Genomic DNA, 24,752 nt, shown 5'->3' with positions numbered 1-24,752 from the left:
GCAACAATCCGGGCTGTACCTGGCTGGTCCGGCCACGCGGTGGCCTCTGAAATTTCTGTGTCTGGCACGGAGCGGAGGGAGGGGTTAGGCAGGTATGGAACAGCTCAATACATCCAAACCAAGCTCGTCAGGCCCCTTCCGTACTCGGAGCCACCTGAATTCAAGTAAACGCATCCTTTTCCAAAACATTACTATTTTTAGGAACGGTTCTTAACTTTCGAAAGGTCAAAGTCCCTTGTGAGAATGTGAGAAAAAAAGGACAGACCCTTTTCCCACCAATAATGCACTTACGTAAACCCATAAAGGTTAAGATCCCTTGATCTTTTCTACAGATGGATAAAAATACTACTTTATTAATGGCTGAGAAATCTATTTACCTTTAAATTACAATGAATAAGGCCATACTGCCTGAGTTAGAATGTCCAGCTCTATCATTCAGTAGCTGTATGACCTTGGGGAAGTTACTTTTTTTTTTTTTTATTTTAAGATTTTACTTATTTGTTTGATGGAGAGAGACACAGCGAGAGGGAACACGAGCAGGGGGAGTGGGAGAGGGAGAAGCAGACTCCCCGCTGAGCAGGGAGCCCGACGCGGGGCTCGATCCCAGGACCCTGAGATCATGACCCCAGCCAAAGGCAGTGGCTTAACCGACTGAGCCACCCAGGTGCCCTGGGGGAAGTTCCTTGATTACTTTCTTCCTCAGTTTCCCCATTTTGAAAATGAGAGTACTAATAATAGCACCTACCACAAAAGATCATTATGGAAAGCACATGGAAAGTGCTTACAATGGTGTCTGGAGTTCAACAATTCTATATGGAGCCTTGGCTATGTACAGGGACTGTTCCAAGGCTGAAGGTAAGGCAATGAACAAAAATTACTGCTCTCAGTGGGCACACATTCTGATGCGGAGCTTAAATTTTCACAGAAAATTTAAATTAAATTAAATTAAATTAAATTAAATTAAAATTTCATAGAAATCTTATTTCACAGTAATTTTTAAAAAATCACTTTATTTTTGTTTTCTCTTTGTTCAGATAACAGGTAAATGAGATTTTCATACAGATTTCCCTTCTGGGATGCTGTAGCTCCACAGAGCTCAAATCTAAGGAATTCTAATTTTTGTTTCATCCTCATTCCACACCCGACAGCATTTCTGCATAAGTAATTTAGACTGTGAGTACTCACCCTTAACTTGGCATAGGTATTTATAAAATGGGAAAAAAGCCAAATTCCAGGAAAACAATTTATTCTGTTCCATCCCTAAACTTTTACTCATTCATCTGTTATGCTTAAAAATCAATTAGCACTGTGCATACACTGTATCAACAGCTTTATTTAGGATTAACTACAGAGCTGGGCAAATTTAACTGCAATTTTCCCACCAATGATGCTCTAAAAACACGCATGGATTTCAGAGGCTAATGAAGAACTCTTCTCGCAGTGCCATATTTTTAAAGTTCTTGGGCTTTTACTTTATCTTTCTGTCTTCTGCTGTCTGCCTCCCACCTGCCCTCTCTCCCATCAGTACCAGTAGGATATCATACTTCAAGTTGATTCTTTTGAACTCTCTCTGTTTAAAAAGATTATTAGGAAATAATTATAGATTCAGAGGAAGTTGAAAAGAAATAGAGAGGGAAGTCCCATGTACCCCTGACTCAGCTTCTCCCAATATTAACATCTTGTAAAAGTATTGTTTAATATTAAAAATAGAAAATTGACGTTGGCACAATCCCATGGAACTTACTCAGATTTCGTTGGGATCGACTTTTTAACTAATAATTACATTTGGTAAGCATCAGTTAATGATCACAATAAAGGCTGGAATTCAGTTCATGTGTGTGTATTTCAGTGTGGGTTTCTGTGTATCCATTTCTGTGGGGGCGGGGGGAGGACAAACTCTGGCCCTATCCATTTCATGCTCGACTGTTCCGAGGAACAATTGGGAGAATATCACGTAAATGCCGTTCATAAACTGTAAAGTACTAAATAAACAGAAAGTATTATATTGTAGTAGATTTCTAATCTTTCTGTTCAGGAAAAATCTCTCATTAGTAGTGTACACAGAGAGTAGATGGAGCCTACATCCTAAACAATTCCCTTCCTTCTTTAACATTTCATCAGATACAGGACTGCTCATCTCTGGATGAAGTTAATTGTTCTCCACAAGGATGGAACCAGGACTGGAGCACAATGGGGTGTGAGCTGGATAGCACATTCCAGAGCTGGACCGGTCTCCTTCCATGTCTGTACACTATATTTTATTAATGCCCTGACACTCACATTAACATGTTTTTGTGGGGTTTTTTCCCAACTTCCCTCATATTCCTCTTGAAATCAACTGAAATTCCCAAGCTTTTTTTTTTTTTCTTTTTCCTCTCAGGTTTTGATGTTTAGCCATTCCTCCCTGATTTTGCACATAGATAGTTGTTTTCTGGGCACAGGAGCAAGACTTCATGTAGATTCTCATTAAATCAGGCCTATTCTACCATTCTACTGAGATTTTTTTTATATGTATCTGGACTCTATCACTAAATTTATTTACTGTCTCTGCCGGCTCCACATTGGCTCCACCCTTTACAAATGGTCCTTTAGTCCTTTCTTAAAATTGCTGAAGACATACTTGTGCATAGAAGGGTGAAAAGGAGATCATTAAAAAGCTATAAATTCGAACTGTAACATTTTGACCTTCTGTTAATGTTAAATTTTAATTAAGCACTCAGCTCTGTTTTTACTGAGGGTTGACATAAGAGATAGCCCTACACAAAAGGCCTATGTATTTTCTAGAAAACTGTATTAGGTGATTCGATGTCTCATTTGTAAGAATCCTATGGGAAATTTCTCTGGAGCTCAGGTTTAGAAAAAAAAATTTTTCCCTGCAATGATAGCTGAGCTGGTATGAGTTTCCTTCTGTTTTATCTTCCAAGACACTAAGAGAGAAACTGAAAATCACTTGCTCAATTGCTATACCTTTTCTTTATTTCTATTTATTGATTTTTCCTTCTTTCCATCATCCCACTTTATTACCTAACATGCCATGTTAATGGTTCTGTATATACATATTTTTTTTTTTTACCAGACATTATGACATATCCTTTCTAAAAGGAGGCAGGGAATAGAAACAAACATACATAATCAAGACATCTTTTCAAATATCTTTTCAGATGTTTAAAGATTCCACGGAATAATTTCTTCACTTTTTGAGTAGGACTTTAGGAAATGTTCCCCAGAGTACTTGTACTGAAGTAGTTTAGGTTTGCTTCAGCCCTTCAGATCACTTTTTTCTAAATTTTTTTTCTCAGTTTATAATGACATGTTCTCAAAATCTTCCACAGTAATTTCCCCAAATGGTACTTTAAGGTGTAAAGAGAAATAATTTGATCATTTGCTAATCTTTTCTCTTTTTTAGCTCTTCCATTAAAGGGTTATTGTTTTTTCTTTAATTAAGTACTTCTATCTGACTGAAATTTATACTGAAAAGACTTCTGGATTGGGTGTTAGAAGCCCAGGGTTCTTGCCTGGGATTAACTACTCTTTGCACGGCCAGGAGAAACTCATGAAGTTTCTCGTCTATAGAATGAAAACTACCTCTTGATGAACATCTGTTCAATATTAGGCACTCTTAAAATGTATATAACTTACTTTTAAAAACTTTAAAATATGTAGTTTATAATATGTAGTTTGATTATATGGATGTGCAATATTTGAAAGCCCAATTTTAGGAGCTTAAACCAGGTGGTCAGTAAGAATTATATCAGAAAGGCAATATTCTAGAGCTTGGCCACTATAAAAGCATTTATTATACTATTTCACTGAATAAATGATGCTTTGCTTATTAGCAAAAATATGTCAGAAATGGATTCAAAATTGGTGAAATTAGTGACTCATTAACTACCATGATAAATGGAACTTAACTGGTAAAATTAAAAGTTTTAAATATACATGGAATATTAAAGACTTCTGGAGCCATTCCCCACCTTTGCATGAACAGGGTGCAAAAATCTTAAGGAGGCTCATAGCCCATACCATAGGATTAGTGGCCTAAGTTTGATATTTCCAACTGCCAGTTTAATAGGATTTCTTGTTGTCTGAGACTGAATGTAAGGGTAACAAAATCCTGGCCCTGGAATGTCATTTTATCTGCCTCAAGTGAACCTTTTTCCCCACGTAATGACTGAAACATCTGAATGGACAGAGAACTAGAATTTCTCTCTCTCCCTCTGCTCCTCCCCACTGCGTGTTCTCTCCTTCTCTCTCAAATAAATAAAATCTTAAAAAAAAATAAAATAAAACAGGCCTGCATGTGTAGCAGAACTTGCCTTAAGATTTACTTTTAGCAAGGCTAGCATTAACTATTATAGGGCTACTGCTAACCCTCTTCAACCTTCTTCAGTAAACACACTTACTTATCAAAGGTGTGTGTCACCAAATTATCACAGGACAGTTCTTAAAAGACACTTTGCCTCATTTTAATCTTCATCAGAGCCCTTCGTTACCACTCGCCTTATTCCAGCTAGGAAATTCAAGTGTGGAGGATGTTAGCTTATAATCATATGAATATTGAGTGATAGAGCCTGATGCATCTGATTCTACTCTCCAATACCCCCTGCAGCCACCCAGATAAAGTCACATGGTCATTGCAAGGAAAAGATGAGAGATTATGAAATGCCTACAGCTGTTTCCTTGCAAATACATGGGTTAAACAAAGGCTCTTTAGCTCCCTTGACAGATAGTTAAAAGTCAACCAACCACCCAGTAAATTGATTTCATTGACATTTATTGTTGCTATATGTATAATCACAATTCCTCTTAATGTATTTTTGGCTCTTTTTTGTACTTTTCCTTTTTTTCAAAATCTATACTTTAGATCTTCCCAATATATTCAGATAAACTGTAGTAAATTCATACACTGAGGCACAGAGTACTTTGTGACATAATTGCATGACCTAGCTCTACTGGAAAGTTGGACTCTGAAATGATCAGTTGAAACATGCCTTGAAACAGTCAGAGTTACCTAAAGGTCAACAAGAAAGCTCATCTCAAGCATTGTTACATAGAAAGAAGAAAATGAAATGGTAATTTTAGAATTGGAATGCTGAAGTGATATAGAATATTCGTGGATTGATGATTTTAATGGCCATCAGAGCTCAGCAGAGTTGAATAAGTAGTCTGGGGTTCTACAAAACTACTAGTCAGGCCAAAAATTAAAAAAAAAAAAGGAATAAACAAAATACAAGATACAAATACACAAGAATTTACCCCCTAGTTACCAATATCACATTCCAGATGCATTTTATTTTGGATGTTGTGTTCTAAGCAGAGATCAACATGGTCACAAATAACCCAGATCTAGTTGATCAATTAAAATCTTAAGTTCTCAAGGAAAAGATCTTAGGTGAATACATAGGTAAACATTGATCTATTCTTATTTAAACTTCTGAAATTTATGCTTTTCGATTATTTTTGATGTAAGTAGAAGTTAGGGGGAGAAAATGATTCATTTCAGATAAAGTTATTTCTTTAGCAAGTCCTTATTACATGAGGAGGTAATGGCATCCGAAGAATACAAGGGAATGAAAAAAAAAGTATGTTCATACTTTTACTTTAAAATGTTATATATTTTAATCTACCTTAACTTCATGCCAAAAGGAAAATATATAGGATGAATATATAACATAACCAAACTTTTTTGGGGAAAGAGGCTAATATATTTTTATTATAGTTGTACATTAAGGAATTAGCTGGGTATTATCTTTTTCCATTAAAATCATCCTTCCTCTTTAATTAAAATAAAAAATACAGGGTGAGGAGTTCTATCTTTATTTTTTAAATGTGTGTATTTTTCTATAGTAATTTGAATAAAAAGTGCCTTGGAATTATTATGTTCTTCTAAACATTAAATCCATTAGAGTATCATATGGGGGGAAAATTCTACTAGTTGGGATGATTTTGTGGGATGGTTTTCTAACTAGTTCATACTTATCACCCCCAAACAGATGAAACGAGACACAAAAACTATAAAATGACTGCTTTTTGTAGGTTTATTGTCCATCAATGCTGAGGAAGCTGTTTAGACACAAAATTCTGATTTGTTCTAGGATTTCAACGTTGACTTTAGTAACAGCAGTGGGGGGGAATGTGCTTAGGGGAGAAAAGCTCTGGTTATTTTATGAACATACCACTCCGTTCACTGATAGCAGCTGGTCTCCCCTTTTGAGGCCTCCGTGTCTTTCAGCCACCCCTCCAGGAATGATGCGAGAGATATAAATGGGGGAATTTTGCTCCTTTCCTCCCATCACGTTAAAACCAAGGCCTTCATCAGTCTTTGGCAGTTCGACTACCCGAGGGTGGGAGTGGCCTTCACTAGCTGCAAAAGCTGCAACTGTTGCCTGAAAGAAAAGATGGTCATTTGGTAATAAAATGAGGGAAATAAGGCTCGTCGTATGCTTTGAGTGGGTAGGATCAGGCAACTCCTCTTACTTTTATTAGCATTCTCCTGTGAAAAAAAGAACACAGTGGGGAGGGTGCTAGCTTCATTTAAATGTCATCTATGACTCTGTTCCTTGGCAAAGCCCTGCCTGGCTATTTCCGGCTTTCTAGAATTTATCCATTATGATACAAATTTCCCTTCTTCATAAAACTCTGTCCCAGTTACCTGAGGCAGCTGTAATTCCTCCTTTTCTTGGACTCCGAAATAGCTTTCGTCCACAGACTACATCCTTACGGTACGTCTGCTCTAACTATTCCGTATATGTGTTGACCGTGAGCACCCGAAGGGCAGAGATGATGTAATTCGATTCTTTGTATGACACAGTCTACCCCGGTGCTTGCACATAAACGTTCATGAATATTTATCCAATGTACTTAGAAGCACTTATATGTATAAACTCTGGCGGATACGTATATAATCTTGCTACTGCCAGACCACTGGCTTCGCAAATTTAGTTTTTGGGTTTTTTGTTTTTTGTTTTTTTTTTTTGACTGAGGATACCTAAAGGAAAATAAAAGCTAAAACAAGTAATAAATTCAAACAGATGATTATTATTTCACATCAATATTTTGCATTATTATGAGAAGTCCTCTTATCTGGTAAGGATGTTTTCCCCTACATTTTACATTAATATTTCAACTCCTATAGCATCGTGGGCAAAATGAGCAGCCTATGGTTCTATACCTACGTGTACAAAATTTCATTTAATATGGACATCGTTTTAAGATTCATATATTAATTTTTAAAAATAAGTTGAAAACACAACTTACCATTAGTTCCCACCCCTCATGGAAAGAAAAGAACAGCATTGAAGTAGTTTCTATCAAGAAAAGATTCTCTGCCTGCTTCTTATTTTCCACTTCCATTAACCTGCCTTAACCACAGTTGATTAGATGCCTACCATAAAGTGATTTACTCAACACTGTGAAAATATTGATTGCCAACTACTGTACATTCTTTTCCACACACAACATTATCACATCAATTGAGCATTATGCTACTGTCTGCATTTAGTGAAATTTAGTGAATGATATGGAAATAATGGCTTGTTTTTAGCTACATGCATTTGCTCATGCAAACCTTGTCGTCATGCACAGATTTTAATGGCTGACATGGATGCAATGCAGACAGCCCAGAAACAACCAGAAAATATTGTGCTATTGCAACATTATGCTGCTATCCTGCTGTTCTACATGAATAAGAAATGAGAATGGTAAAACACTACATAATTCACTTTCCCCTTAATTAAACCATGTAGGGATCATTTTTCTGTGTGTGTTCCACTTCAGTACAAGCAAAGCATGATGTAATGATAATAACAACCTCCTTTTGCCTGGGTTAAAAAAAAACAAAACAAAACAACTTACAAATCTACAGTGTTCAGTTACAGAATGACAACTAAAAAATCAAGAGAGAAACCAAACGAGGTGATATAACACAAAAGAATTAAATGGAAAATGCTGATTATTTTCACCAGTTCTTGTTTCTTATACATTATTGGAAAGAGAAGAGCTTTTAACAAAGCAAGTCGTTGTGCATCTATTAGAACACTTCTGTGTTTGTAAAATGAGAACTACATAAGTGATCTTAGTTTAAAGTTTAAAACTATTATTTCCTAATGGTCTATTTTCCAGATAATTTCATGATCCCATCGTTATAAGATTTCTGTTAGTGTAAGATTTCCGTTAGATTTCTCTGCAATCTCTGGATTTGAGTCTTTAAAGAACGAATGTGGTAACTACTACAAAAGGTGACCGGCTTTCCCTTTAGGTCAATGTCACATTCTTTCAGCAAGCTACCCACTGCTCTGCTGAAGACAAGGAAGAATCCTGTGTCAGTGGGTCTCAGGTGAGTTCTCTTCATGTCTGACTCAAGTCAAATCTTTGGACTTGTGCAAATAAATCTTCATGCACTGAACAGGGAACAAGTTCTTTTGGATCAGAGGCCTGTATCAGAAAACCACGTATTATTTCATACAATGAACCAGTAGATTTGCTTGTGCCAAATGGACGTTTAGTGAGTTTAATGAAATCATTCTCCTTTCTTAAGCTACAGAAGCAGCAGAAACGTTCAATTTTCCATTAGGATTTTTACCTGGGAAGTAGTACTGGTTCTAGACTCTGGGCTGCCACTGATGTCTAAATTCTCTTACAGTGTACACACGAGAATACCTGAAACACACACGCGCACAGTCAATTACTAGATCACTGGGGTCAAGTATATTTTCAAAGTTACTCAAGCCTTACCTTTGCTGTGGCCCTGGCACGGAATTCAGGACAGCCATTAACAGTTATCGTTTCATGCATATATTGATACACCTAGAACGTTCACATAAAAAAGAAAGGAATGCGTAAGAACATTAGGAGTATCAATTCTTTCACTGCAGAAAGGATGAAATATTTTCATTGTAAAACACAAGTTCTCGGTCACAAGGTGAAATAGGTCTGGATAAATTATCCCGGTGATTAGGACCAAAGATCCCTCCTATTTTTTTTTGGTGGGGGACGGTTGCGGCAGAGAAGGCAAACACTTTTATTATTTGGGTATCCGTGTTCATCAAATATAAAAACTTGTATATTTGGTTTTATAAAAACTACTTTGTCAGTAAGATTTTTTACCACTTCATAAAGCTCTGTCTCTCAAATATGTGATAAAATTATATATATATAATATATTATATATAACTTCCTGAATCTAAGTAACACTTTAATTCTTTTTTTTAAAGATTTTATTTATTTATTTGACATAGAGAGAGACAGAACCACCCTAAGTAACACTTTAAAAATAGTTTTCAGGGCGCCAGGGTGACTCAGTCAGTTGAGCATCCGACTCTTGGTTTCTGCTCAGGTCGTGATAGCAGGGAGATAGAGATAGAGCTCAACACAGAGTCGCTTGTCCCTCTCCCTTTGCTCCTCCCCTCTCCCCACCCACTCTCTTTCTCTCAAATAAATAAATAAAATCTTTAAAAAATAGTTTCCTAAATTAATATTCCACAAAACTGGGATAACAATATCTTTTCCTTGCATGTTGTAAGGTATGTTACCATCCATGAGACATTCATAATTCATAAATATAGGAGATAAATGGTATTCAGGGGCAGGGACAAGTAAAACAAGAGATTCTTAGAACTAGTAACAGAGAGCAACATATCAGCTATGGGTTCATGTTAACATTTAAATGAAATAAAAAGAATAGAAGTAAAATCTGGACTCAGAATGATATTGTACAAAGCACACAGTTTTCGCTGACTAATGGACCAAAGTTTGAGACTTGCAGTCTAACTGGGGAACTACGAGGTCCTGGTTGAACCACTTTACCACTTTGACCCTCTTTTTTGCCCATCTGAGAAATGGGTGAAGAATATTTATTATGTTTTTTTACTTGAAATAATACTTTCAAGACCCCTGGCACTTAATGAGCTCTCCTTAAATATCAGGTATTATTATTAATCACGATTTTAGACAAAACTATGAAAATTGTTGGAATGTAGTAGAAAAAAATGCTTTCCTTCTAACTGTCAGGGATGGGATTATAAAATCTGTATATCAGTGCAAAATAAATTGCTTCATCATAAATAAACTTAAGTATAGAGAATAACTCTTAAAGGATAGTTTGAAGATGTTATTTATTTATTTATTTATTTTTAAGTATTTTATTTATTTACTTGACAGAGAGAGAGCAAGAGAGGGAACACAAGCAGGGGTAGTGGGAGAGGGAGAAGCAGGCTTCCCGCGGAGCAGGGAGCCCGATATGGGGCTCGATCCCAGGACTCTGGGATCATGACCTGAGCTGGAGGCAGACGCTTAACGACTGAGTCACCCAGGCACCCCTGAAGACAATATTTAGAAAAAAACTAACAAGGTTAAATACGTTAGACTTTATGCCCATTTTAAAGTTTTAAATAATAAATTGTAAAAATCAATTGTATGATGTGTAGAGGTAAAAGTCCATTTGGAATTTTGCTGGGGTATTTTTTTTTTTTTAAGATTTATTTATTTATTTGAGAGAGCGAGAATGAGAGAGAGAGAGTACCTGAGGGGGGGAGGGTTAGAGGGAGAAGCAGGCTCCCCGCTGAGCAGGGAGCCCGATGCGGGACTCGATCCAGGGACTCCAAGATCATGACCTGAGCCGAAGGCAGTCGCCCAACCAACTGAGCCACCCAGGCGCCCCATCTGGGGAATTTTTTGAGAGTGACCCATTAGCTATTCAGTAAAAGATGAAGTATAAAATTAATATTATTTTCCACACTTAAGTAAAAAGTTATTAAAGTGAATTCAGAATGTGATTAATGCATCCATTCAACAATCGCTCTTCGAGTGTCTCAGATGGATCTCTTCCGGACGTTTCTTAGCTGGCTCATTATTTCTCAAATACATTTGGTTGAATTTCCATTAATGCTGACTCATCTTTCCCAAGTGGCATGTTTAGAAGGAAAAAGACAAAGTGGCCTGGACTAGGAAGGTAGGGACACCATTCAGAATCTACCATTTAGCTTTATACTTCACTAAATAACTGGGGTATACAATTTTGGTGAGCAATCTGAATGGGAAGGGAATAGTTTTCCAGGAAAGCATTTGCGCACCCCAGGACTGGTTAATGCAAATTCTGCAGGTTACCAGCAGAGCTGCTTAACATGTTGACACGTTATTTCCTTGAAAGTGCATCACTTTGTTTTGTAGAGCTATCTCTTCCACAAATTAATTCCACTTATTTGATCTTACAGCCCATTTAAGAGCAAGATTCTCCTTACTCTGCTTCTCTTGTTAATAATCTCTCTTAAATCTGATCCCTTCATTCTATCTTTTTTAAAAAATATTTTTATTTATTTGCGAGAGAGAGCGAGAGAGAGTGAGCACGAGTGGGGTGAGGGGTCAGAGGTGAGGGGCAGAGGGAGAAGCAGGCTCCCCGCGAAGCAGAGAGCCCTAGTGGGGCTCGATCCCCATCCCAGGACTCCAGGATTGTGACCTGAGCCGAAGGTAGAAGCTTAACCCACTGAGCCACCCAGGCGCCCCTCCTTCGTTCTATTTTAACTCATTATATCTCTTGCTCAAAACTCTGCATCAGTGTCTTCACTGGGTCTCTCACCACCAAACACTATTGACTTTAGTTATCATTGTTAAGGACCTACCTGACCATGTCACTACTGTGCTTCTGGCTGTCTACAACTCTTAGAGTAAAGGTTGCAAAGTCAAATGCCTACAGGAGTCAAACCAGTGACAATAATGCACAACCCAGGTTTTTCTCTAATTTCATTTCCCTAGTTGTTTTCCTCCACCCTCACTGTTCCCCAAACATATACACGTTCCTAACTGCCTAGACCTTTGCTCTGTTTGGAATGCCCTTTCACCTGCCAGACTCTCATTTATCCCTGTTTAACATGATGCTAAAAGACCCAATTATCATTTTCTCTGTTCCTTGTTCTTGGCCTCCTGCAAGCAGAGAAATCTCTCCCTCCCTCCTCGGTTTTGAACCATTTGAATTTGTCTGGGGTCATTCTGGTGATCTTTTCCAGGGAAAGTGCTATCTTTGCTTGCATCCAAGGATGTTTATGAGGACAATCATTAGCCAACAATTAGGACGATGAAATTGATGAAAGCAAATGCTAATTTTGTAAGTTCGTAAAATAAAGTAAATAAAAAGTTAAGAATAATTATCTTTAACATTGCAATTTGAATTGTGAATTAAAGGGTGGAGTATGCAAGAGGCAGCAGTATGTATAGATAACACACAGGTCCTTCAGACACCACATATGCATTGTATGTTCTTGGGTTGGTTACTTGATTTCACTGGGGTTCAATTTTCTCACTTGAAAAATAAGTCTTAGAGTTGTAACTAACTTCTGGGTCTGTTAAGAGGATTAAATAAGTTTAGAACAGTTTGCAGCATGTAATAAGTTTATTTTAAAAATAGTTATTATTATTACTATTATTATTAATATTCAGTGTTTCCCAACTTATTTGACACTGGGATCTTCTGGGAAGAATCTCCTAGGACTGGTAGTCCATGAACACATTTTACAGAGAATTGATGGAAGACTGTAGTTCTCAGCTGGGGTTGTTTTTGCACCCTAGGAGACATTTATCTGGCAATGTCTGGAGACATTCTGGATTGTCACAAATGGGGAGGGGAATGGTGCTATTGGCATCTATTATTAGAAGACCGAGAAGCTGCTAAATACCCTACAAAGCTCAGATTAGCTCCCCATAACAAAGAACCATCTGCCAAAACGTCAATAGTCTTGAGATTGAAAAACCCAGAACTAAGAAATCATGCTATATCATTTCTTCTGATACATAATGATTAGTAGGCCATAAAAAGGCACTTGTGTAGCACTGGGTAAAGGATCTTATAAATAAATAAAAGGGTCTTGTTCAACAAATATCTTTTGGAGTAAATAATCATGATTCTGGTGAGCATTTAAAGAGGACTTGCTCTAGGCCAAGTGTAATGCTAAGCATTTTATATCTGTAAGTTCATTCGATGCTCACAGCTTATGATTCAGGGATTCTACACAAAAGGAACTGGCCACAGAGACCGTAACATGCCTGTAACCACACAGGGAATGGCAGATTTGGTGCAGAGATTCAGATGTAATTGCCTCCAAAATCTTTTCTCTTTCAACCACACAAGGCTTTCTTATTAAGACAGCATCAGACTACTATTATTTTGGCAGCATTGGGGAAACAAAAACGTGGAGATATCACCAGTATTTACTTATATTTTGAATAAAGCCTTCCAGGTTTAATATGATGCCTATCATTATACAAATGGTAACTGCAAATGTATAATACAATTCGGAAACTAACAAATTCATCACTCCAAATGAAAGTGAAATAGCATTTTTAATTGACTTTTATGATTGTAATATGCTAAGATTCAAAGAAAAGAAGTCAAATATTATCGTCACTCTTTTCTCCTGTAAAGCACCACAGATTCTTATCAGTTGGTCTTTAAACACTGGCTGACGTGGTCTAGTTAGAGAGTCAAGTCAAAACTGGGAGATATTAGTTCTATTTCCATTAGTTATGTTGCCTTATGAAAGTTACTTAGTTCATCATTTTCTGGGGACCCAATGTATCCCTACTTAGCTTACTTTTCAAAGACAATTGTACAGATATTTGTAAAACTTTGAAGGAAGTTGTTATAGAAAACTAAAATATTTTACCAGATGCCCTGAGAGAATTCTTTTTTTTTTTTTTTTAAGATTTTATTTATTTGACAGAGAGAGACACAGCGAGAGAGGGAACACAAGCAGGGGGAGCGGGAGAGGGAGAAGCAGGCTTCCCGCGGAGCAGGGAGCCCGATGCGGGGCTCGATTCCAGGATCCCAGGATCATGACCTGAGCCAAAGGCAGACGCTTAATGACTGAGCCACCCAGGCACCACTGCCCTGAGAGAATTCTTAAAGGGAAAACAGAAAATGGTTGCATGAGCTTCAACAAGGGATGGTGGGGCTTACAGCTTCCAGAATCAGTTGGGTCTCCAAATTTCTGGACAATTTCAGCTACAGCATTTCTAACCCCATTCCATTTAGGTAAGATGGGTTTAATTCCTACTGAAAGTAAAATAATTTCTAGAAACTCTTGTACAGGTTTTAGCTTACATTTTTATATTAGTAATTTACTAACTTTGAATAAGTCTCACAGATTCAAAAGCGTTTTGAGTATCTGGAACTTACTCCAAGCTATTGAAAATTTACAAATACAGATCAATTCAATTAAGGTGATGGGGTTGCTGTCAGTTGATTCAGAAAGTGCATTTAGTCATTCATTCAGCTAACAATCATTTAAGAGTTACTCTAGTCACTGGGCCAAAATATGAAGGAAAAAAAAATTAATGGCTCCTTCTAAAACTTCAAATGAATGTTAACTTTCACTGTAAATTTAAAATTTTTTAAGATTTTTTTTTTTTATTTTTTATTCATGAGAGACAGAGGGAGAGAGAAAGGCAGAGGGAGAAGCAGGCTCCCAAGGAGCAGAGAGCCCAATGTGGGACTCGATCCCAGGACCCTGAGATCATGACCTGAGCCAAAGGCAGACGCTTAACCATCTGAGCCACCCAGGCACCCTAAAATTTTTTAAATAAAAGATTTATTCTTACTTTACATTAACAAGCCAATAGACTACTTTTTCTGGATGGAAATTCCATCACTGAGAGAATAGCAAGTACAAGTGAAGTAAAAGCTTCTCTTTTACTCCAATTCATTTACCAAGTTTATAACAGAATTACCACTTAGATATGTTAAGCTGAACAGGTAAAATTCTACTGCGATAGGATTTTTGCTTTTGAGCTTTCATTTATACACAGGTTATGTAGACCATATCAAAATATACACTTTACATTGAATCATTCTTCTTGGTCTTGAGAACTCTGATTGGTACAGAGAGGTAGGTAAGGGCTGACAAATCTATATCATGAGTTTCTCATCCTGGGTCTCTTTTCTTTGTAACTTTAAGTGACCTACTATCTATGCATCTACATAAAACCCTATCTTCAAGAGGCAGTCAAAAAGGATAAAATATGTGGCTTCATAAACCATAACCCATGATTCTTATTAAATTCTTATGATAATAGCTACTATATATCTATTATTATTATTATTATTATTATGTGCATTCCTAAGATGCAATTGAAACTATGCCTTTAGAATTTAGCTGCTTGGCCAGCAAGTGTGGAAAACACCTTGAATTCGAAATTAGATTTTGATTGTTCTGTCTTCTGCTCTTACAGTTTTACTGTCTTTTGTACTTTGGTGTTATTTTGAAATTGCTGTGTGAGGCAGATACTGGGTAGGCTCACCTTCCCTAGCTCCCATTCTCAACCTCCTCCTCCCTGCATTGCCTCACCATAGGACCCAGTTCTGTCCGGTAAGAATTTAACTGGAAGTAGGTGAGAGGATTCTGGGAAAGTGTTGTTGTCTTGGTATAAGCGCTATCCTTTTTTCCTTCTCTACTTCTTGTCCTGAGTGTGGATATGATCAGCTGTAGTACCAGCCTACCACTGCAAGAGAAAGGCCATGAAAAAGTATAGATACCTGGTCTGATTACATGGAGCTCCTGAAACACTGTAAGCAGCTGCCTTTATCTCTCAACTTGTAATGAAGAAAAATAGCCTTACTTGTTTAAACCACTGAAGTTGGATTTTCTGCTACTTTCAGCCAAGAGAATTCTTGATTGCTATACTATTCGAGTAAATATTATACAGAACTGTGCTATCTTTAGAGTCCGTTTTCTTTGAGACCCCTCCAATTCCAAGAGTTATATAATTTGTTCATTAAAAATTAATGCAAATTTGTTAATATCAGGGTTTAGAAACTGAGAGAGGAGGGTAGTTTAAAATGTAGTTAAAAAAAGTAGACACCAACTCTTAGGAAAACTTTGCTAAGAAAATGAAAATACAATTTGACTGGGAGAAAATGTTTGCAAAACATGTATCTGATAAATATTGGCTTCATATCAGGAATATATAAAGAACTTTCAAAAGTCAATAGTAAGAAAACAATCCAATTAAAAATTGGATAAACTCTTTGAATAGGCATGTCATCAAGGAAGATCTATGGGTGGCAAATATGAAAAGACACTCATCATCGAAGATACTCAATATCATTAGTCACTATGAAAATTCAAAGTAAAACCATCATTAGATACATCTACACTCTTTTAACATGTCTAGATTTTTTTTAAAAATTGACAACACCTAGTATGGGCAAGAATGTTGACCAACTACACTCTTGTACATTGCTGGTAGGAATGCCAAATGGCACAGCCATTTTTGAAAACAGGATAACAGTTTTCTATAAAGTTAAACATACACTTATCTTAAGATTCCCTTATCTACTTCTAGCTATTTGTCCAAGATAAATAAAAACACATATTCATACAAAAATGGTATGCAAATACTTATAGCAGCTCTATTCATAATCACCACAAACTGGAAACAATTAAAATAGCCTTCAACTGTGAAAGAATAATTAAATGGAAGTACATGTATACAATGGAATACTGCTTGGCAATAAAAAGGAAGAAACTACTCATACATGTGATGACGTGGATGAATCTCAAATGGGTGTTGCTTGAGTGAAAGAAGCCAGACTCCATGATTATTTCATGTATATGACACCCTGGGAAAGGCAAAATAATAGGAATAGAAAATAGATCAAAGTTGCCAGAAACTAGAGGTGGGGACGAGTTGACTACTAGGCATGAAGAAATTTTGGGGGTGTTGGAACTCCTGTATCTTGATAATGGTGATGATCATGTGATTGTATGAGACGATTAAAACTCTTAGAATTGTACACTGAAAAGAGGAAATATTATTACTCTATGTAAATTATACTTCCATAAACCCAAATTTTAAAAAAGCAGAAAATATTTTGAGATGAAAATATTCTGAAACTTCATCATGATTTTGGAAATTAAAAACAAGGGCTTTGATATACTAGGACCTACATATATTTAAAATGTTGAATAGAATAAAAAGATGACATTAGTTCCAATGCCTTAAAGTTTATAAATGTGGAAAGCAACATATACTTTAATGGATGGCAACATTTCTTTCAAGTACAGGATGCTCCAGAGATTTTGTAGTACCTCATTCTGAACAGGCTGGCTCCTAAAATGTCAATAGAATTACAATTAGGATTAAATACACTCCTCTATATCAGTGACTAGAAAAAAGAAATAAACCTTTCAGCAACATTGTGAAAAATGAAAATTACATTAGACCAAGGTACCTCAAGAGGGGGAAAATAAAGTGGAAAGACAAATGATCAGACTTATTAGAGCAAATTAGTGAGAAACATAGTCCAAATGGGAAAATGATATGGTCCAAATCCTACCACATTATAGTGTTCATTAAGACTTGTTAAATGTATAGTTTTTATTTAAAAAGCAAATAAGAATGTGCATTTTGAAAATAAGAAAAAGCCAATAAAAGTATTAAGACTGATATTTGTATCTGTATTTATAATTTTTAGTGGTTTTCTTGATTTTTCAGATTTGGAAACTCAGAGAAGAGTTGAATAAAAGAAAGTTATTTGATATGGTATCTTGATTTCAAAATATTTAAATATTCTAATGATATTAAAAGCAAAGATTGATCCTTTTTCATATCCTTTTATAATTATAGGCCACCTGGGTAGTTGGACAACATTTACAATATTAAGTCACAATATATCTATCATAATATATAAAAATATGGAAGGTTTTCTGAAAGCAGATTTTAGGCAGGGGAGGTATTTAAAATGAATTTGTGGCTCTAAATTTAATTGCATTTAGTGGAGTGGAGTTCATGAATGCAAAAATCAAGTGCCCTGATGTGAATGTGTATACTATACTTCACATGGCTAAAATAAAATAGAGATAGAGCTTAAGTTACTGAAAATATAATCTGTTTATTTTAGGAGGTTTTATAGAAATAATTCCAGATCAACTGAAAATTGGTTCATCTATTAAAGAAGAGATACTTCAAAAATACCTAATTTTTGCCTTGAGTTTTTCTTCCATTTTGGAAAAATGGCAACCATAAATAAATGTTATATATTTAAAACTATAGCTATCTATGTATCTATCATATATAGTTTCCATATGCTTTTGTAGCTGTGAAACATTTTGTTTAAAACTGCAGTGTTAGAATTCCTATAAACGAAGGAATTTAAGGTATAAAACTTAATGTCTAGAACCTACCAACCATTGTTTGCAAAAAGAAATGAAAATGACACATGCTTGTCATAAGTCATGTCTGCTACAATTAGACCATCAAAGCTCAAATCAATCCTGTGAAAGTCCAAGAAGGATAAAATTTCCAGAGTAATGTCTTTTTCTACAGCTTTCTATAGCCATCAACTTTGATGAAAATATGCCACCCACTGGACAAGAAAAATACTGACAGGTATAAAGTAGCAAAGGACAATCTCTTAGTAGGTTGAAATGATTTGCAAAAGAGGGTTCAGTCATTAAGGCAGACATCTGATGGTATTGCTGGAATAACCAATATGGCGACTGACATTGCTTCCAGAAATGAGCCTTGAAGTAGAAGCATTCCTCCTTGGTTCAGTGACAACTGTGCCATGCAAAATACTCTTTATGTCCTCAAACCAGGAAGGGGAAGATAAATGGACTGTGCAGTTTGTAGTCACAAAGGACACAAAATACCTTTTTTTAGGCAGTATGCCTCCTAACTTCATTACTATTTTTTTCAACTATGCTGATACAGTATATAGTAAATGCCTTTGAAAGAGAGCACTTCCTTTTAGCACTGAAGAAAAAACCTCAGTTAACACTCTCCAATACAACTATTATTTTCCAGAAGCAAATCAGTTTCCTACAGAGCCTCCTACTTCACTTGTCTCCTGCCAAGATGCAGCTGACAACTAAATCATCAACAGGATGGCATTACCTATAATTAAAAGCAAAAACAAACAAACAAAAAACACTGAATTTGAAGATTGAAAACAAATATGACGTTGTGGGACTAAAAACTTCTGGCCTCCCCTCCCCCCTGTTAGCCTCTGCATACCTGTTTACTTTTTGTCCCAATAGCCACAGGGAAGGAAGACCTCTTGGCTCATGTGATTGGTCAGCAACAGGAACTGTATTAGGCCATGGTTTTACTGACGGTACTGATTGTGTTTCTCAAAGCTCAGCGGTCCATGAGACACGCCTTCATCCCTTTCTGTATCCATGCCCCAAGAAATCAGGCAGGAGTTGCTCGCTTGGGGCAGAGGTAGCTGATCTTGTTGTCTTATAGTCTACTTTCTTAGGCCTAACCAGACATCTCAGATTCAGACTGGAGAAAAGGGGGGTTCATTTAGGCGTCTGGGCCCAACCTTCATTATCCAATCTATATTTTACCAGACAGAGCTGCCCTAGAGAGGATTTGGTTACTTCCCATGCCATCAACAAAGCAAGGTGGTAATGTGTTTCCTATTCGGTTTTGGTCCTTTCCTCTAGCCTCCTTGGTTGGTAGCTCCCTGAGAAGGAAGGGCGAAATGCTGAAGAGGATTTGAGCACTGCTGGAACCACACTGGCTATGAAAGCATCTTAACAGCGCTGAAGCTTCAGGTCTGTCTCTCACAATCCACTTGTGTATGTCCAAGTTCAACGACCTGACTCAGACTTTCTGCTGCAACGTGATACATGCCATCTATTACTTTCTTCAAGGGACACTAAGTAGACCGCAGCAGTAGAAAAGCTGGATTGAAAAGGTCCATAATTTGTGACCAATCTCGTGTCTTAGAGGATTTATGTGAAAATAGTATTACTCTACTGAAGGAAAATATAGCCTCAAATTGCAAGTGATCTCCAATGCTTAGAGTTAGATGAAGATGAAGAATATTTTGGACAAAAGGATGCCTTTAAATATCTACCCATCTGCCTAGCCAAGTTACAATGGAACTAGGAATTTTTCTGAAATGCTGTTTATAGGTTAATTCTAATGAGAAGAACACATTATGAAAGTTCTCCAGCACTCTATAGCCTAACTGATGTGGGAGGGATGAGAGGACCCTTAAGGAGGGTATTCTGGGATCACTTAACAAGGAGGATTAAACGCCCCCTCATGCCTGACAGTAAATGGCACATTTGTTTTTTAATTTGTTTTTGGTTTTGTAGGGACTCAGTAGGAAAGCCTCAAAACTATTGCTGTGTTACATAACATAGTCCTCAAATCTCTATGAATTTTGAAATTTCCAGAGGTTATTTAGATCACGTGTTATAAATGAATTAAAATGACTATACTTATACTTAATTTTCCAAAGGGAAGAGAAAATACTTTGTTCAGTTTTATAGATTTGCAATGAATTATTCTGTTATATAAAATACAATAATTAGTTGTGAAGCTATAAAACTGAGGAATGGCTATAATTAAAAAAACTGTGTCATTAACTATTAATATCTCTACTTATTTTTATGATTGGTTTATATTTCCTAGTGGGTTCTTTATACATATAACTTTCATAAAGTAAGACAAATTAAATGCTTTGTACAAATCATTTCATAACTGCAGGAAAAAAGTGAGATCATAAATAACAGCATTTCCACAGGGTCCACATGGCAGGTGGCCAAGCCACCAGGGAGAAATCTCTTTCCTTATGGTTGTCTAAAAAATAATTCCCTTAAGGCAGCTCTTCCCATCCTGTCCTTGTTACACAGCCAGAGTCCTCTGTGACAGGAAATGCCTGAGCAAAATGTTAGGAAGATGTCATATCCAATTAGTGTAACACCATTCACGGGGACTGGATTATCTCTATTTGTTTATTTGGGGTAAAATTCAAATGAGGTCTGGGGCTTAAAAATTTGTCTCGTTTTACTGATTGGATTAAGATGATGTGAAATTTCACAAAAGATCCCAAAACACTAGAATATTGCTCCTTGGAAGCAATTTTAAAATTTAAAATTTACGAATGTAGTTAAAATTTTGTGAGTATTGTAAAATTCATTTCCACTTCTTAAAATAGGTCTTTATGTGGTAAATGAACTAATCATCTTGGGTCAATTCGGTGTATATGGTCATTGTCATAGGAGTTATATGAACTAATAAGTAAACACTAAAGAAAAATTTAGCTGTTATTAAAAACCAACATGATTATTCAGTTGACTGAATTAAAATTATTATAGCTAATAATAAGTTTTCAGAGGTAGCAGTAAAAATACAGGATGCCCAATTAAATTGGAATTTCAGACAATGGGTAGATTTTTAGTTTAAATATGACCCACACAATATTTGAGACATCATAAATGGACTGGGGTTGAAAAAGAGATTATTACAGTTTTGTTTATTTTTTAAGATTTATTTATTTATTTGACAGAGACAGACACAGTGAGAGCAGGAACACAAGCAGGGGGAGTGGGAAAAGGAGAAGCAGGCCTCCTCAGAGCAGGGAGCCCGATGCGGGGCTGGATCCCAGGACCCTGGGATCATGACCTGAGCTGAAGGCAGACACTTAATGACTGAGCCACCCAGGTGCCCTGAGATTATTACAGTTTGGCAGGCAAGAAATGTTGGATAAAATTCAGAGCAAAATAGTGAATACCATTAAGGAGTAGACTGAACGGAACTTGGTGTTGGTCAGCTCTGGGTGAGAAAAGATGGGAAGAGGTCCAGTTTGGAGGTGTGGGCAGGGAGGCAGGATAATGGGTTTGTCTTTGGATGATATTGAGTTGTCTTGTGATCTCCAAGAGATGTTCAGGAGATGGCTAGATATGTAGATCTGAAGATCAGAGGAAGAATATAGACTGTAAGATACAATTTGTGAGTTATCTACTTAGTTGTAGCAAATGAAGCCCTTTGTGTATGTTATCCTCTAGGAGAAATTTAGAGTGAGAAGATGGGGTCTTGAGGGGCTGGCTCTAACATCTACTTATGTAATTAACAAGTTGAGCCTTAGTCTTATATTTAACCAGTGGAGCCAAGGCATCTTTTTTGAACTTAAATAACTCACATATATGCCTTTTTCCAACAAAATACATCCAGGAGAAAAAGAATACAAAGAAATACATTTTTTAAAAGGAGTTGACAGCAAATGTAATTCATATACATTACAGAAAATTTGTACAATATAGAAATGTACAAGCAAAAAATTAAAATCACTTATAACTCCATATTAGGATACAACCACTGTTAACATTTTGGGAGATTTATTTCTAGTCTGTTTTATTTGTTCAATTTTAAAAATCAACATCAATTCAGTCACTATATGCTTTTTATAATCTGATGTTTTACTTAAAATGTTAGGAATGTTTTCCTCATGTATTAAATACTCTTTCACATTATTTCATTTTATTTTTTTTTAATTATTTATTTATTTGAGAGAGAGAGACAGAGCGAGCCTGAGCAGGGGGAGGGCAGAGGTAGAGGGAGAAGCAGGCTCCCCACTGATCAGGGAAGCCAGACGTGGGGCCTGATCCCAGGACCCTGAGATCATGACCCGAGTGGAAAGCAGGCACTTAAACCACTGAGCCGCCCAGGTGTCCCCGCTTTCACACTATTTTCATGGTGCCATCATATTTAACTTATAATGTGCCATAATGTATTTATGAACAAAGGACACAAGAATAAAAGGCACTCTATACCCTATGTATAGATCTTATCATTGTCCATGTTCAAGAGTTTATCAATTACTATTGTCACTAGAGTTTATATACTTGATACTTATTCATTCCTACCTCTTCTCTCATATGTTCAGATAGACTCAAGAAAATACAGACCCATTTACTTGTAACTAGAAGTCTGTTAAAAAATGGAAGAAATGGGATAGGGTTGCTAGAAAAGAGAAATGGACTATAATTACTTCCCGATCAATTACAGTATGTTCACTGCCAAATATACATTAGACTTGTCCTGATTTTCTTTAAATCTTAAGCATAAAAATACAGGATATAAAATTAAACTCAGCATTTTACCAATTAGATCATAGCCATTAAACACAAAAGCAGATTGTATACATGATCATTACTCATCAGAATCCTAGTGGCAAAACCATGTTAGATAGTGAGTGGGTCCTGATTGTCATTAAAAAGTGTGAATTAGAAAAAAAATCCTATTGGTGACAGACATACGATTTTTAAACCATAAAAGTTTGTTGCTAATGCAAAAAGAAAAAAAAATTGGGATCAGATCACGTGACTTACTTTTATAATCTACTAATTACTTTTGTTTTGTTTTCCTTTTTTCTATTTGATTATTTGAAAATTTAATGACATTAAAACTGGGTTACAGACTGTTGAATAAAAAGAGAAGATATTAATAAATTATTTTTAGTAATTCCCCATCTGTGCCTCCTGTCAATTTAGGTGATATAAAGAAACAAAGTTTTCTTATACTTACTACAGGAAGCAATTCTTGCTATAGATAAAATTTCTCATAACAAGTAAGAAAATTACTAAAACAGATATTTCTGAAATTAGGTTATTATCAAAAAAAGACTGTTTAATAACTAAAGCTTCAGAATAGGAGAGGTTACAGACACATGTTGAAAAATGAACAGAAAAGAATCCTGAGTTTTGGTCTGGGCCTTAATACGAAATTATTGCATAATCACTGATTTTTTCCAAATGTTCCATGGCTCCTTCTACTATTTAGAGAACAGTTTTAAAGTGTGTGCTAATTCACCATTTAAAGACTTTGAGATAGGAGTTGTGCAGTCCTTGAAATACATCTTCAAAATAGAGAAGTAGAAGATTTGGTTCTTTTCCAAAAAAGTTATCAGATGGCAGATGTCTTAACTGTCAAAGCTCTGACCAAGTCTTTCAGCTTACACTAACTTTACTGTGAGGCACATTTTGGTGATCTCTGTGAAACTTATAAAATTAGTTTCATCATAACTTCTGAGTCTCCTGGAAAATGATAAATCATGAATCTTTATATTAAAATTATATATTTATATATATTAATTGCATTCCTAGGCCTGATCTCTCCTCTTGAATGATTATATTGAAAATGAGCACTACAACTGATTCTTGTGATTTGCAGTAGTTACGGTCTATAAAGACTCTGCAAATACTGAATTAGCTAATACTGAGCCATTGTTCCTAGGGAAATATATGGTTAGGTTCCTACGAGCTTCTGGTCACAACATTCCCATCAACCAATCAATTTATTAACTTGTTTTATGTGTGTTTTTGTTTAAAGACACTTTATTCAATAAACATTTTTGATCATTAACATTGAACTCAAGGCCAAAAGCACTACAACTTACACCGGAATGAAGTTAATCTAGTAAGAACTTTCTCCCGTAAGGAACATCACAGCCTTCTTGCACGCAGGAACACTGGCCAGAACTTCAGCACTATGCTTGGGGGCCAATCCAAATGGTGAAATTGCCAACAAAAAATACAAAAATGAGATAAGCATGACACCAAATAGACGACGAAAAGAACGCTTGTTTATGGTATAAGAGCTGAAACAAGAAGGTGGAGCGCTGCCTTGCTTATTTTCAGCCAGAAACATGAGGGTGCTCATTGGGTGACTCACATTTTTCACAACTCTGTGCATATTCGAGAATGACGACAAAATAAATTTTAGCAAATAGGTGAATTCATAAATATAGCATCCCCAAATAATGAAGATTGATTATATGAGGATAATTCATTTAAGGAGCTACAAAATGAAGAGTATCAGAACAGGCTTGCCTTTCCTGACACTGTCCCGGCTCACCATTACCAAAACACCAGACTACCCTCTGCATGAACAGGAGTTTTCCATTTCCTCTTCTCTGATGTGCTCTATTAAATTCAACTTCTGTTCAAGGCACTAGGCTTGGTTCTGCT

The 24,752-nt window shown here is 36.2% G+C and overlaps 1 protein-coding gene across 1 annotated transcript in view; it reads right to left on the bottom strand.

Annotated features, from left to right (window-relative positions):
* LIN7A (lin-7 homolog A, crumbs cell polarity complex component) overlaps window positions 1–24,752 on the bottom strand; it is a 113,421-nt gene that overhangs the window by 28,944 nt on the left and 59,725 nt on the right. Inside the window, exons 3-4 of the mRNA XM_035002068.1 lie at window positions 8,734–8,805; window positions 6,177–6,386 (exon numbers count right to left, since the gene is read on the bottom strand). Of these exons, the coding sequence (XP_034857959.1) occupies window positions 6,177–6,386; window positions 8,734–8,805 (282 nt within the window). The remainder of the gene's footprint in view (window positions 1–6,176; window positions 6,387–8,733; window positions 8,806–24,752) is intronic.

This window comes from Mirounga leonina, unplaced genomic scaffold (assembly GCF_011800145.1).
Source record: "Mirounga leonina isolate KUSES-001 unplaced genomic scaffold, KU_Mleo_1.0 Mir_126, whole genome shotgun sequence".
Classification (NCBI taxonomy): Eukaryota; Metazoa; Chordata; class Mammalia; order Carnivora; family Phocidae; genus Mirounga; species Mirounga leonina.
The sequence above is the reverse complement of the archived record's forward strand: the minus strand, read 5'-3'. Positions and strand labels throughout refer to the sequence as shown.